Source organism: Chiloscyllium plagiosum, unplaced genomic scaffold (assembly GCF_037043375.1).
Source record: "Chiloscyllium plagiosum isolate Xiang-an unplaced genomic scaffold, Cpla_swu_hap1 HiC_scaffold_10, whole genome shotgun sequence".
Classification (NCBI taxonomy): Eukaryota; Metazoa; Chordata; class Chondrichthyes; order Orectolobiformes; family Hemiscylliidae; genus Chiloscyllium; species Chiloscyllium plagiosum.
Genome location: NW_028270148.1, coordinates 17,608,484 through 17,624,946, shown reverse-complemented (window position 1 = coordinate 17,624,946; position 16,463 = coordinate 17,608,484). Strand labels below are relative to the sequence as shown.

General features: G+C 38.5%; 1 protein-coding gene across 6 annotated transcripts in view; it reads left to right on the top strand.

Moving 5' to 3' along the window:
- The window catches only part of ttc13 (tetratricopeptide repeat domain 13), a 66,350-nt gene that overhangs the window by 20,204 nt on the left and 29,683 nt on the right, over positions 1-16,463 (top strand). For all 6 annotated transcript variants that reach the window (XR_015758356.1, XM_087991163.1, XM_087991162.1 and 3 more), the window contains 8 exons: positions 964-1,034; positions 1,459-1,524; positions 2,435-2,527; positions 2,650-2,766; positions 5,950-6,060; positions 7,482-7,564; positions 9,411-9,552; positions 13,988-14,162. Coding sequence is in view for 5 of the 6 variants with exons in the window: in XM_087991163.1 (XP_087847289.1) it covers positions 964-1,034; positions 1,459-1,524; positions 2,435-2,527; positions 2,650-2,766; positions 5,950-6,060; positions 7,482-7,564; positions 9,411-9,552; positions 13,988-14,162 (858 nt within the window). In the remaining variant the exon portion in view is untranslated. The remainder of the gene's footprint in view (positions 1-963; positions 1,035-1,458; positions 1,525-2,434; positions 2,528-2,649; positions 2,767-5,949; positions 6,061-7,481; positions 7,565-9,410; positions 9,553-13,987; positions 14,163-16,463) is intronic.

Genomic DNA, 16,463 nt, shown 5'->3' with positions numbered 1-16,463 from the left:
TCTGTTTTAAATGGGTGATCCCTTAGTCCGATGTTATGTCCTTTGGTTCTTGACTCTCTCACTTTCTGCCTTTACTCTTGTCAAGTTTTTTGAACAGCTTGTATGTTTCAATAAGGTTGCCTCGCATTCTTCTGAACTCCAATGAGTACACCCCAACCCACCCAATCTTTCCTCATAATAGAGTCCTTACCTAATCAAGATGAACTTTGTGAGACTTCTCTGGACTTCCTCCAGTGCCAGTATACCTTTCCTTAGGTAAGGGGACCAAAACTGTTCACAGTGTTCCAGGTGTGGTCTAACTAGTCCTTGAATAATGTAAGAAAGACCACCTTGTTTTTATATTCTGTTCCTTTTGAAATAAAAGCCAACAGTCCATTGGCCTTCCCTTTTATCTGCTGAAGTCAGATGCTAATTCTTTTGTGATTTATGTAAAAGGTATCCCAAATCCTCCTCTGCTGTAGCTTTCTGTTGTCTTTCTTGATTTAAATAATATTGACAACTCTATTCTTCCTGCCATAAAGCATAACCTCACATTTTACAACATTATATTTCACCTGCCAAGATTTTGCCCATTCACTTAACCATGTCAGTCATCCTCAGCATTTACCTTCCCATCTAGTTTTATGTCAACTGCAAACCTGGCTCACTAATATATAGTAGAAATAACTGGGGCCCCGACACTGATGCTTCCACTAATTATAGGTTGCCCTCTTGAAAATACCCACTTACCTCAACTGTCTGTCTTCTGTTAGGTAGCCAATCCTCGATCCATGCTAATTTACTATCTCCAACATCTGGGCTCTTATCTTAGTGTAAGATACCATATCAAAAACTTTCTGGAAATTCACATGTTACACGTACTGCATCCCCTTCATTTCTTTGGAAATGAACTGCAACATCCCTCAGATTATGATTCATTTTTAAGTTAATGCATATTTAATTAAGTTCATATTTATTTCTCAGCATTTGGCTATGCCTTAATTGGAAACAACTTGTACGATGAAGCAATTAAACACTTTTCAGTACTGCTACAGGTATGTACATTTTACCAAAACTACAACAAAACTGTAAAGTCTCGTTTTAGTCCTGCATGTGTATTTATGTGCCATTTTTTTCTCCATAAGTCTTGCTTGTGAATTAGATTCTTAACATGTGGGGACTGAGTAATAGAATATTTGCTGCTGAGCCAATATTGAACATCATATGAATTTCGCACATATTCCGTATTTTTTTTTAAACCTGATTTTGGAAAATTAGGGCATAGGCATTGAATGTTTCTCTCTGACAGTACAAGTGAATATATATATTCACTTTAAATATACCATTTGTGGTATAACACTGTGAAAATATAGTGAGTCATAATGGTACAACAGGTGTAGCACTGTACAGATACACATTTGTTTGACATAACTACATTCATAATACTTGTCTTTCCTTTATTTTGATGCCTGAGAATAGGGAAACCCAGAACTAGTAGGTGCTATCTACGGAAGGGGAATAGCATATGGAAAGAAGGGTCTACAGGTCAGTATTCAATTCAGATTAAAGTCTGAGGTATGATTTGTGAGAATTTGCGATATTTCTATGAACTTATTGCAAGATTTAATCTTTTTTAGAAGTTGTGAATGAGTTTTATGCAAGCCCAGTAGGTTGATCTGTTGGTAAAGTGTTATAAACTTAAGCTATTTATACCACTTGTTTGTTAATGATTGGCCACCATCTCCTAAGATGATTTCAGAAATGTAAGCATACAAGAGAGGAAATTACTGACCAAAATTACATGACTGGAATTTGATATATGACCCAACCTATTCATGCTGATGTTTCTGTTATACTTCACCTGGGCATCCTCTTATCTTTCCTAGACTAAATCATCGTCGACACCATCTATTCGCTTCTTCTTCATATGCCTGGCTTGTTTCTCCTTAAAAGCTTTTACATTATTCACTTCAATCACATTCGATGGTAGTGAGTTCCAAGTTGTCACCACTCTTGGAAGAAAGAACTTCTTTACGGTTTCCCTTTTGGATTTGTTGGTGATTACCTCCTATCGATGACCTCAAATTATGCTTTTCCCCAAAGGAGGAGACACTCTGTCTGAACCAACGCTGTTAGATCTGTTCAGTATTTTAATGACCTCTATTTAGTTCACTCTGCAGAACTCTTTAAACGTGGTTGAACCGAAGTTTGATACATGTTTAGCAGACATTCATTACTTTATTATCCCTCTAAAAATGAAACTTAGTACTTGCTTATCTTTAGCATTACTTTGGTATATTTGGTATATTTGTACTCTGGTCCCTTTGCTTTTTCCGTCATTAAGACTTGTGCCTTTCAAGCACTAAGTAACTGATTTATTCTTTCAAGCAAAATTACATACATTATATTAATCTGTGTTAACTCACTTGTATTCAAGGTCAAATTTGTATTTCAGGATATCAAAAATGCTGAACTTGCACTCTTTGAGCTCAACAGAGTTATAACCTTAGAACCAAATGCACCTGAGGTATTTGAGCAGAGAGCAGAGGTAAGATTTGTTTTGGTTCATTGTCTTAATTATAGTTCTGACATGCTTGTTGTCATGGAAAGCAATTAGGGTGGTTTATGTGCATATTATGATACTGGTATCCCTGTTTTCTAATTTGGCAGATTCTGTCTCCCCTGGGTCGAATCAGTGAAGCTTTGAACGATCTCAGCAGGGCCATTCAGTTGCGCCCAACAGCACGTCTGTACAGACATCGAGGCACCCTTCACTTCATATCTGAGGTATGTGCATAAATAATGATGCTTGCTGTTGTTAGCAGTAATTATTGTATTACAGTAACAACCTAAGAACCCAGCCATAAAAACTGAATTTTGTAAGGAGTGTTTGTTACATCACAAGGTTATATTTCAACAATTGTAGCTAAAATGAAGGTTTAAACCTGCAGTCAAGCAGAAAGGGAGCTCATGAAAATAAATTAGATGTTGGAGCATTTAGAAAGGGTAAAACCCGATTATTGTTTGATTCTGTGAAGTGATGAGCATAAATGATAGTTGACGAGACACATTAAAGCCAAACTCTTGAGGCAGACAATTTTTTATACGCTTGCTGAAACATTTAGCAGATCCATAGACAAGCCTACTGGGTGAATCAGCTGATTCAAGCAATGAATCAGTAAATCACATAGAGCTGGTGTCCCCACATCTGATCATGGATCTGTGCTAAATTAACTGCTCTTAGCTGAAAAGGTAGTGGGCTTGTTACAATTTGGTGTAGTGCCTTTTGTGAATGGGAAGTTGGTCAGATATGCACTTGTTATCACCATCCAAACATTGTGACGAAAAGTGCATGGCTATACATCAGCTTCCTATAAAAATAAAACCAGAAAAACACAGTCTAGGTTGATACTTGATGAAATACTGAATCACAACTAGTAAAAGTGTAACTATAACTCATAAATGATTTAACGTCCTTGTGAAAGGGAGTGGAGAGAGAAATTTGTATGTGAGTGAGTACACTTTATTACTGGAGGATGTAAATGTCTTAGACCATAAGACATAGCAGGAGCAAGCCAATTCAGCCCATTGAATCTGCTCCACTGTTTGAGATCATGGCTGATTTGATCACTCAGGAATCCACTTTTCGAGCTTTTCTCCTTAATACTTGATTCCCTTACTGATTTGAAATCTAGGATAAAGCGAAGACTGAGGATGCTGGAGATCAGAGTTGAAGAGTGTGATGCTGGAAAAGCACAACTGGTCAGGCAGCATTCGAGGAGCAGGAGAATCGACGTTTCAGGCAGAAGCCTGATGAAGGTAGACTCTCCTGCTCCTCGAATGCTGCCTGCCCAGTTGTGCTTTTCCAGCACCACACTGATTAGAAATCAGCCTTGAATGTACTTAGGTCTGTAGAGGCTGAGTCACTGTGTAAAGAATTCCACAAATTCACTACTCTCCAAGATATTCCTCCTCATCTGTATTTTAAATGGATGGTGTCTTATTCTGAGATTATGCCCTTTGACCCTCGACCTTCCCAGAAGGGGAAACAACCTTTCAGCATTGATCCTGTCAAGTCCCCTAAGCAACTTGCACATTTCATTAGGTTGCCTTTCCTTTTTCTGAACTCCAAGCAGTATAAGTCCAGTCTACTCCATTTCCCCTCATAAGGCAATCCCTCCATACCTGATTTCAACCTACTGAACTTTTTCTAGACTGTCTTCAATGCTGGTCTGTATCTTTCCTTATAAAAGGGCCCATAAATGTTCATAGTATTCCAGCTGAATCTCACTAGTTCAAGGAAGATGTTCCAATGTTTACACTTCATTCCGTTTGAAATAAAAATATTTGACTTCTCGATCACCCTCTGAACATGTATGCTAGCTTTTTGTGCTTTATGCATGAGGACTCCCAAATCCTGTTTGCTGTTGTTTTCTGAAGTCTTTCTCCATTTCAATAATAATCAGGTTCTCTATTCTTCCTGCCAAATTGCATTATCTATCACTTTCCCACATTCTATTCTATCTGCCTTTTTTTTGGCTCATTTGCTTAATTTGTTTATATCCCTCTGTAGATGGTTGAGTACCTGACTTCGCAACTATTTTTGACTTCCATACACTTGACTATTGTACATTTACTTTGTCATCCAGGTGACTAATATATATTGTAATTGTGGCTCAGCACTAATCCCTATAACCCTTCATTCATTATAGGTTGCATCCTGAACATGACCCCTTATCTCTGTTCTCTATCCTGTGATAATTAGCCGATCCTCTATTTATGTTAATGTACTATTTTCAACACCATGGGCTCTTAGCTTAATAAGTAACCTAACACGTGATACCTTTTCAAACATCTGAAAATATAAATATTTTACATCTGCTGCCCCTTTAGCTATCTGTCACTTCCTCAAAGAATTCTCATCCTTTATAATGTACTCTTAACATTTCTCAATAGCAGACATTGAGCTAACTGGCAGGCCCAGTTTCAATCCCACCTGCTCCAGAGGTGTGTAATAACATCTCTAACGAGGTTGATTTGAGAACATTTTTTTATCTCCTTTCCTTTTTTTTTTACATAAAGGTGTTAAGTTGGCAGTTTTCTAATCTGGAACTTTTCCAGAATCTATGGATTCAGTGCATCCACTATCTCTGAAGCTCCTTCTTTTAATCTCCTAGGATGCATCCCATCAAGTCCTTAGAGGAGCTTTTACTTGATATCTGGAATGAGTGGGTTGTCTCATGAGGACAGGTTTGATATGCTGGGCTTGTTTCCACTGGAGTTTAAAGTGAGGGATGACTTAACTGGTGTAGAGGATTCTGAATAGTTCTGACAAGGTGGACATGGGAGGGATGTTACCTTTTGTTTGTAAGTCCAGAACCAAAGGATATTGTTTTAAAATTAGTGGTTGCTGTTTTATGACAGAATTTTGGGAGAATATGTTTCCTCAGGGTTAAGAACTCCTTGCCTTAGCAAGTAGTGGAAGCAGGGGTCTCTGATCCTCTTCAGGGCAAGGTTGGTAATCTTAGGAAGGGGAATCTGATGTTATCAGATCTGATGTAGATTGGAATATGGAATGCAAGGCACAAACAGATCAGCCATGATCTTGTTGAATGATCGAGCAGGCTTAAGTGGCCAAGTGGTCTATTCTCCCCCTGTTTTGTATTTTTGTGCATTTAAGAGAATGTATTGAAAGAATTGGTGTTTTTATTGACATAAATAGGTCCTAGGGCAACTTGATATTTTTCCTTTTTCCCTTTCCATATGGCACCTGCTCTTATCGAAGGCACGACTGATCTACAATGTGCACTCCATCACACTAAACTCTGTAATTAAGGAAATTAGTATTTGATATGTTTGGATAATCAACTTGGAAGAATAGTTATGTTACCACGTTTTTTTTAAAAATACTTTGGTTTTATTTCTAAGTTTTAAGTAGATTTCTAGCTTTTGTGTAATTATATCATCCAGGATTATGCAGCAGCACATGAAGATTTCCAGTTGTCTTTAGAAATGAAGAAATATCAACCAATTGCAATGCTGTACAAAGGTTTAACCTTCTATCACAGAGGTATGCTGAAGGTAAGTGTATTATGTTAGAATAAGGATATTAAACCAAATCCATCAATTTTATGTGTTTGAGAAATCCAGAATTACACCTGCTGCTGAGTTATTCACTTATAATTATACCTTTTAGATAGCTGACAAGTCATTTAAATTATTAGGTAGCAGTATTTCCACAACTTGTGAGCTGTTCTCTGGAGAACAGAATTGACCTACTGGGATGCAAGAGTGATAAACTTCCATCTATAAAAGTTGTTGTCTGTCCTTCCGGAGTCTTAACTGCTGGATCAATTCATTGTCCTGCATTGTTTTGTTTCCCCCTCAAGCTGATTTAAATTTAATCTCCCTTGCAGATTTTGAAGGAACTGTATATCTAAGTACAGAGGAACCTCGACTGTCCAAAGGACGTGAGTGGGAAGTATTTCGTTTGGTAAATTAAATTCCGGATAATCGAATGCCAGCAAACGTAGTTTAGCCAAGCATTGAGACCTTGTGATCTTGCTGGATAATCCAATATTTGGGTACTCGAAAGCCGGATAATCGAGGTTCATCTGTAATGTGACAGTATCTGGAAATTAAAGTTATATAATTTTATTTTCTGGAGCCATTATTTCGTAAATATATATATATTTACTGATTTTGCAGAAATGCTATTTCATGCATTTTTGATGCAATACTTCCACAGCTTCTCTACCAAGACCACAAGAAAATTTACCACAAGGATTATGTAAATAGCCTTTTAGTATTGAAATGTTAATACTTGGGGATAAAGTTCCTTGTTTACTCCATAGCTCACAAAGGTTGCTTGTAAGTGAACTTAAGATGAAGCCTCAGTACCTGGTGCAGCACATTTGTTGTATTGATCCTTTCTGGTTTAATGAGCATTAGCTCTTTCCTTTCTTAGAATTCAACCATTGACTGCATCTGGAGGCTACGTTTAAGGCAATTCTTAGAGCATTTCTCCAACCGTCTCCTTCAGCTCCATGCAATTCCTATGATTGACAGAGGGAGTTGACATTTAGGATTGACATTTTACTAATTTACGCTACAGTGTGTTGAGGCTCAGTATTCTGGGCCACAGTGTTGCTTTTGGTATATTAAAATATAGAAGAAAGTGAGGACTGCAAATGTTGGAGATCAGAGTCGAGAGCGTGGTGCTGGAAAAGCACAGCAGCACGTCAGTAATGATGAAGGGCTTATGCAGTAAACCTCGATTCTCCTGCTCCTCGGATACTGCTGTGCTTTTCCAGCATCACACTCGATTCTATATTAAAATATATCCTGTTCTTGTAGTATCAATTACTTGCGGTTTGTGATCAGCTAATTGATTGATCTAAATAACGATTTAGAGAAAATTCTGCTGTAAAATAGGCACGTTGTATTTGTTTCATGTGATTAGTTTGTAAAATAAATCTTGTTTTTGTTCTTTGCTCTTGTAGGAAGCAATTGATACATTTAAAGATGCCATTAAACTCAAAACAGATTTTACGGATGCTTATAGAAGTCTGGGCCAAGCCTACAGGTTTGTTTAGTTTTAGTTTTGGTGGGAAGGCGGACTAATAAAGTGCTTTTAATTCAGTTCTTAGTTTATTTTTATTCACTAAATTGGAACAAATATGAGGGTACGGACTAACAACAAAAGACTTCTGTAATTTGATCTGCTGGTAGGATTGTTAGACTAGCTTACTCCTCCACTGACTCTTCGATGATATTACAGAAAATTGCTTTAGCTGGAGCAGGGCCATCGGCATTTCTGAGCTAATTTTTCAAGAGTGCAAAGTCTAAGATCTTCAACATTTTTCGAAAAAATCAATCTGCATTTTTTTTTTGCCCTACTTACTCATTTACTCATTTGTGTCCAGTTTGTGTTTTACTTCATACGTTCAAGCAGTAGCTTTTACTGTCAAAGGTTGGCATTTATTGCCCTTCCCGAACAGTCCTCTCACAGGCAGTGATGAGACTTTTTGACAATGGAGTGGCTTGCCTACCCATTTCACACGGCAGTTATGAATCAACCATATGGTTATATGTCAGAAGTCAAATGGGCTAGATTGGGTCAGGACAGCAGATTTCACTCCCCCGAGATGTTAGTGAACTATTGGATGCTGTGACAATCTGGTAGTCACACGGACACCACCACCTTTTTCATCCATTAACCAAATTGTCTGCTGAGATTTGAATACATGTCACAGGATCATTAACCCACCGCACTGGATTCAACTGTGACAACATAACCACTGTTCCCATGTCTTGTGGTTTTTGACTCTCTACTTGACAGGGGGATCATTTCTCGCTGTACTTGCAGTTTTCTTACCAAACTGAAATAATTCAACCTTCAAATTATTATTTTCGTGATCTACATAAATACAACTCTTCCACGCACATGTTCAAAGTGAACATCTAAGCTCCACATATGATATCCTTCACATTCATTCTTTGGGTTAGAATGTGTCAGATTTGAATGTTTTTCCTTCGAGCAAGTCTGGCCTAGATTAAGTCAATGAAATACTTTTGTATTCTGGATAAAAGAACACTTTACTCAGTTTTGACTAACGTGGTAATTAGTAAAATTTGTAGTTCTCTCATGATTGTTTGCAATATTTTCTGCTCCCTTTGCAAGTAGGGAATGAGAGGTGTGTCCATTTTTATGGAACGTTTGGTACAAGCTGAGACCACAGTTCAGCTTGAGCACATAGCTGCTTTGTTAGTCCAACTATTTTTCTCTTTTCCTGGCACATTGGACTTGAAAATTTGTTCTGCAATCTTGAGACACTGTTGAATGAGGATTTAGCAGACACCGTTAAAACTGAAGGAAGATAAGTAAAGATTGATTGATGTTGAGCATGCGAGTGAACTTGACAATTTTCCAAGCTGGCTATGAATGGGACTCTATTTCAGCCTAATACACTCTGAAGAATTATTAGAATGTTCTGGTGACATTCATACAGTGTCCATTGAGTGATGCAGGCATAGTAAAGTAAGAGGTATACTATTAGCTCCTTGTTGCTTGCTAGCCACCAGCCTGTGCTTTTATCTAATAGTTGACTTGCCATTAAGAATTCAGAATGTATTTGAGAAGGGATTGTTTTAAACTTCAGTACCATTTGGAATTCAACTAAAGCCAGCATGAAGATGGTAAACACTTCTCCTCTGCATTATTCAGATAGCATGATCCCTGATTTAACCTTCAGTGTTTGTCTTTCTCCAAACTCCTTAATTTGTATTAACAAATGCTGCTTAATATAATTGGAAAACTGTCTTAATTGACATTATTTATTCATGATGGGCAAGTTTACTAGTGTTAATTGTGGGGAAAAGTTGGCATGTGAGGCTGATGCATTCTATTGTGATACTGTATTTTTCTACAGAGAATTGGGTGACTTTGAAGCAGCTATGGAAAGTTTCCAAAAGGCCTTAATATTGAATCAGAACCACATTCAGTCCCTTCAGTTGAGAGGAATGATGCTTTATCATCATGGCAGTGTCCAGGATGCTTTGACTGACTTTAAGGTATGTGATATTCCTAGAGGTTTTCCAATTGATATTAAAAGGTTTTTCAGATTCATTTCTCCCACTCAGTCATATAATTCCTACAGTGCAGAAAAAAGCCAGTTAGCCTATTGAGTCTGCAATGATCCTTTGTCGAGCATTCCAGCCAGATCTGCACCTCATCCCATTTACCATGGCTAATACACTTAACCTGCACATTCTTGGGCATTACAAAGTAATTTTTAGCATGGCCAACCGACAAAACCTGCACATCTTTGGACTGTGGGAGGAAACAAGACCATGTCCGGAAAACCCACTGGGGAGAACATACAAACTCGACACAGATGGTTGCTCATGTCTGGAATTGAACCTGAGTCCCTGGTGCTGTGAGATGGCAGTGCTAACCACTGTGCCACCATGCTGATGTACTTTTTGACATTTACTCAGGGTTGGAGAAATTGGAAGGTATTTGACTTTCTCTCGTGTATCAATGCTGCTGTTAATATTTATGAACCAACCGGAATTTTTTGTGATTTGTTTTTCTTTTCCTATTTTAATGTAGGTGTGAGCTTACATTGGCATTTGACAACAGAGCAGTCAAAACCATAATTGCCTTGTAAACAAAAAAATTGACCGAAAAGTTGGCATACATCTAGTTTTTTTTTCTAATTCATAATAAAGAGCTAGCTAGTCCCAACAAGCCTATGTATGTGCATAAATTTAAACATATTTCATCATAATTTAGAGAACTGTTGTAGCCATTTGACCAAAATGCCTTTTCCCGATATCATTAATGTGAAAAATGTGATGTTGTGTCTGGCATCCAGTTTTCCTCAACATGTCCAAGGTGTCAGCAAAAAATGGGAGTCTTGAAATTAGCAGAAAGAGATGTGATGATGCTTCCTTGTTAGTTACAAATCTCTCATCTTGGGATTCAGATAATGCCAGATACTGAGCTTAACTTGCATTTGTTGCCTAAATCACTGAAAAGATTCCACCACAGACCTGACTGCCTTTTTTAATGTGTAGATTAGATTAGATTCCCTGTAGAGTGTAAATAAGTCCTTCGGCCCAACAAGTCCACACCAACCCTCCGAAGAGTAACCCACTCGTACCCATTTCTCCTGTGACTAATGCGACTGACACTATGGGCAATTTAGCATGGCCAATTCACCTGACCTGCACATCTTTGGACTGAGAGGAAACTGGAGTATCCAGAGGAAACCCACGCAGACAGTCACCCAAGGCTGGAATTGAACCCCGGTCCCTGGTGCTGTGAGGCAGCAGTGCTAATCACTGAACCACCGTGCCACTGTGATGTTTTTTGACTAGTCTATCTTTGAGAATCAAAGTATTTCATTTTATTTTGATGGTCTGAGCCACAAGGACATTCTGTTGCCTTGGTCCAGGGTATTTACTGCAGATTGATTTAAACAAAAGGCTTTTAATGAGACTTAAAGCATCATACTTTGAGAGTTTAGATCCCTTGGTACATTTTAAATATGCTTAAATATCCATATCTTTGAAAGTTTGCTGTCAAATTGCGACTAACATTGCATTAACCCAGACATTCAACACACAGTCTCGCTATATCATTCAATATCAAAGAAAAGGTCCCTTACTTCCCTGTTAAACTATCAGATTGTTGTGCATCACTATGGTTTTAACCCTCACTCTCCCCTTCCTAATAGTCCAGCTAGTGGAGTTGTCAGTTCACATCCCTACCACAGCTGGAAATGTATTGCTGGAAAAGCGCAGCAGGTCAGGCAGCATCCAGGGAACAGGAGAATCGACGTTTCGGGCATAAGCCCTTCTTCAGGGCTTATGCCCGAAACGTCGATTCTCCTGTTCCCTGGATGCTGCCTGACCTGCTGCGCTTTTCCAGCAACACATTTCCAGATCTGATCTCCAGCATCTGCAGACCTCACTTTCTCCTCAAACATCCCTACCACAAGTCACTGAAAATAGCTTGACTCCAGGATTGTTGGTGTGAAGTTTAGCAGTGTACCCTGCTGCTTCCAGTGTTACGGTCTCAACTCTGTTAATCATTGTATCAGTTTCTATGTTTGTCAACTCCCATTTCAGTAAGCTGCTCCAAAACCATGCTGCTTCAAATCTGGAACCTCTCATTCCACTGCAGGTATTTCATGTGTCTAACCAGTTGCTTACACTGCATATTTCAGCTTTCTTTGAATCTCTTGAACCATGAATGCTGTTACATCTTCTGACTGTAATACTCTATCTGGTTTATGTATGAAGCACGGGTGAAGTGTCTTCTCTTCTAAGAATTGCTGTATATTTTAAATCTACTGTATATCTACTGTTCTTTCAAACACTCCTAATCTCCTTATTAATAACATTGATTTCATACCATTTCAGCATCTAATGATTGCAGTATGTTGTTCTCTACAGTGGCTGCACAAGTGCCAGACAGAACTTGCATCAAGAGAGGCCCTAATCATGTCCACATAACAGTGAATAGCATTGCTATTTCTGAATTGCCCACTTTCAACTTGATGGGAACTACCAGTGATCAGAAACAACCAGAGCAGCTGTATAATTACTCCACCTATAAAAGCATATAGGAGGTTGGGAATTCAGAGCAAGTAACTAGGCTCTTGACTCCCCAGAGTCTGTCCACCTGCAAGGCATGCATGTGATGGAATGGTCTTCCATTGCCTGGATAAGTGAATCTCCAACAACACAAAAAAAAAGTTTGACGCCCTCCAGGGCAAAGCAGTCTGTCCGGTGGCATCACATTGATAATCTTAACATCTTTCACTCCTGAAGCACAGGAGCAGCAGTGTGTAACATCTACAATTGGCAAGGGTCCTTTGGTAACACTGCCTACATTCACGACCTTTATAACCAAGATGAATGAGGGTAATATATGCATGTGAACACTACCACAGCACGTTTTCCTCCTCTGTCATTTCTTTACTCTCCGAGTCAAAATTATGAAATTCTCTTCTGAGCAATACCAGGGTCAATGTAAACCACATAGCCAACAATTCAAGAATGTAGCAAAACACACAGTTCTTAGCAATTAGGGACGCGCACACACGCACACCTTGAAGTATTTGCCAAGGCTAGCTCCGTCATTTATGTGTGCATGTGATCCCACTCATGTCTTCAGATATCTCCCATTGGATTTGTTGGTTTTGCTGCTAAAATCCTAATTTGTCTCCATCTATCTTATTGATTTGTACTATTTTTAATTGATTTAGTTCACTGCTACCTATTGTTATGGACCAGATGAAATCCCCTCAAAATATGTTAAGATGATTTAGACCCTAACTTTTCCTTATTTTAAAGTTATGTGTAAGGCTTTGCCTTCGAGATACAATTCGATTAGTCAAACTATTCAGCTTTTAAGTGATACACACTTTGTTTTTACACTACAGTTAAAATATAAACAAAATAAAAATAAAATAATTGGCTTAACTATGACGGCTATAACTATCAATGTTTCACAAAATAATACACCGCTTATTAATTGTTCGAATATAGTAACATCCCTTAAACGCACTCTTGGCAAAGACAAATTCAGTAAAATATATTATCTCACATGCAATTCTAGCAGCAGGAAGACATCTCCAGCTTTTAGCTGTAACAGAGAAAGGAATAAGAGCTTCCACATCAAGACACCAGCAACTGCTGAAGACTAAAATTTAAAAGAAATTTGCTTCTGTGGGAGTTTCACGCCACCTATTCAGGCCACTTCTGTTGTTCCAACTTTTTAAAAAAAAACCCAAGGCCTCCCAAGCTGTTTTCTTTATTGGCTTTGGAGAATTCTGCTCATCACCTCTGCTTCAACCTTCAGTTTAAAAAAAAGCCAGAACAAAATGCACCTCTTAAAGCCATAGTGTCATCATATCTACCTCTTGTCTTATGCATATTCCAGCATATTGTCTATAATCAGTCCTCTCTCTTTCAACTGCTTTTTTGTCTTTATAAAAATTTTGTTTTTTAAAATGGTTAATTTTCTTTTCCTTACAGTTCATCCTTCTGCTTTTCAACCTACTGCATCCATTGACCTTCTCAAATTTGCTTCTTCACTGATGTATATTGGAACTCGATCAGCCTGCATGTTTAGGTGCCCACTCATTGTTTTGGACCAATTGCAGCACAATCTTATCCTTTATAGTCTTCTAGAAAGCACATTATGTTCACTGAAAAATACACTCTGGGGATGACTGTTACTTTACGCCTTGAATTTGCCATGTGTTGCAAACTTCTTAGTGAAGGACTTCGGTTTTAATGTCACCTCTGCATATTTACCAATTTATCACTGTTCTCAATGCTGCTACTTATTTGTGTAAGTACTGAGAAAGAACTAGGGATCAGTTTAATATTGTTTAAATATCTATTTCTGCAAATACTACCACAGAATTTGTGAAGTTTGAGAAACTAACTCCGTAAATGTGCTTGCTTCCTTTTGTCAAAAAAAATGTAGGGGTGCCTGCAGTTGGAACCATACAATGAGGTTTGCCAGTACATGAGAGGCCTGGGCCACGTTGCTATGGGCCAGTTTTATGAGGGAATTAAAGCTCAGACTAAAGTGATGTTGAATGACCCACTTCCAGGTCAGAAAGCAAGTCCGGAGTTTCTCAAAGTGAAATACCTCAGAGGTGAGTTGCGCTCTGTTATGCTTTAAGTCTAATTTTCCTGATATATTTTTTGACAAGTACTTGCGGATATTTTGAATGTATTTCTCCCACCATATTGGGAATACTGAACAGATCTTTCATTCTAAGTAAATCATTTGAAATGTAGCTTAACCATCAATCCATTGTATTCATTAAATGTTATGACACTTCTTCATTATAAAATTTGCTTGTTACAATGTTCTTAGGAAATATATTATAATTCAAATTACTGAAGCTTTGTATGCCTTAAAGAAAAGCACTAATTCAATTCTTAAATAGGCATGTAACATTTTTTTGAACTTTCAGACAATTGTGAAAGCACCAAAGTGTCGATGAAAGAAATGGAGAGTAAGGTACCGATAAAGGGCTCTTATTGCAGATGACTGGTTGATTATTTAACCTGGTTCTCAATTACATTTAGATACTTTGGGGAGAAAATGAGAAAGAAAGTAAGTGACAGCAGGAAAATGAGAAGGAGCTGGTAGCTGATATTGATTTGAGGTGTGGTGGTAATGTAGAATGGTGGTAATGTAATAATCTAGAACTTGAGGCTAATGTTCGAGGGACGAGTTTGAATCCCACCATGGAAGATAGTGAAATTCGATTTGATGAAAAATCTGGAATTAAAACTAGCTTAATGATGACTGTCTAACCACTTGATTGCAGTACAAATCTATTAGATTCACTAATATCCTTTTGGAGAAGGAGATCTATCATAATTGGAGTCTGGATGACATATGATCCTAATGTGGTTGACTCCTAACTGCCCCCTCTGCAAGGAGAGATGGATAACAAGTGCTGGCCTACATTCCATGAGCAAAGTTTTTCTTAAAAAAAATTCCAGAAGTCTTCTATAGGCAATTGAAGAGTAAAATATTTTAAGAGGAGGGGTGCAGCTGATTAGGGATCAGAAGATTGATCTACAAATGGATGAGGGTAAGATGAATACTTTACCAAGGCAGAAGATATTGCCAAAGTCATAGTGAAGGAGGAGATAGTACATGGGCTAAACATTGGTCGAGTTAGTATTTGAAAGGCTGGCAGGATACAAAGTTGTTATGTAATCGTACCTTGATACAGAGGGAAGTGGCGATGGAAATTGAAGAGGCACTGTCTGTAATCCTCTGATTCTTCTTAGAAATGGCAGTAGAATTGAGGGCTAGGAGATTAGCAAACGCTCACACCTTCATTAAGCAAATAGTAAAAGGATAAACCCAGCAACTATAGAACAGTCAATTTAACCTCAAAGGTAAGGAAAGGATAACCAAAGGCAATATTGACAATTCCTTGGGGACCAACTGTGGATTAATGAAGGAAAAACAACAAAAACTGATTAAGACAAACCAGTTGAGTTTAACTAACTTGATTATTTGATGAGATAATAGGGTTGATGTGGTATATGTGAATGGGATTGTGGGAGACATAGCAGTTTGGATCAGTAATTGGCTTGTTGAAAGAAAACAGAGAGTTGTAGTTGATGGAACATGTTCATCTTGGTGTCCAGTTACTAGCGGCGTACCACAAGGGTCAGTGTTGGGTCCACTACTGTTCGTCACTTTTATAAATGACTTGGATGAGGGCTTAGAAGGGTGGGTTAGTAAGGGAAGGATGTAGTAGGTTGCAGATAGACATAGGATGCAGAGCTGGGCTGAGAGGTGGCAAATGGAGTTTAATGTGGACAAGTGTGAGGTGATACACTTTGGATGGAGTAATCGGAATGCAAAATACTGGGCTAATGGTAAGATTCTTGGGAGTGCAGATGAGCAGAGAGATCTCGGTGTCCATGTACACAGGTCCCTGAAAGTTGTCACCCAGATTGACAGGGTTGTTAAGAAGGCATAGTGTTTTGGCCTTTGTTAATAGAGGGATTGAGTTCCGGAGCCAGGAGTTTATGCTGCAGCTGTACAAAGCTCTGGTACAGCCACACTTGGAGTATTGTGTACAGTTCTGGTCACCGCATTATAAGAAGGGTGTGGAAGCTTTGGAAAGGGTGCAGAGGAAATTTACTAGGATGTTGCCGGGTATGGAAGGAATGTCTTACAAGGAAAGGCTGAGGGCCTTGAGGCTGTTCTCGTTAGAGAGAAGAAGGTTGAGAGGTGACTTAATGGAGACATACAAGATAATCAGAGGGTTGGATAGGGTGGACAGGGAGAGCCTTTTTCCAAGTATGGTGACAGCAAACACGAGGGGACACAACTTTAAAGTGAGGGGAGATAGGTATAAGACAGATGTCAGAGGTAGTTTCTTTACTTAGAGAGTAGTAAGGGTATGGAATGCTTTGCC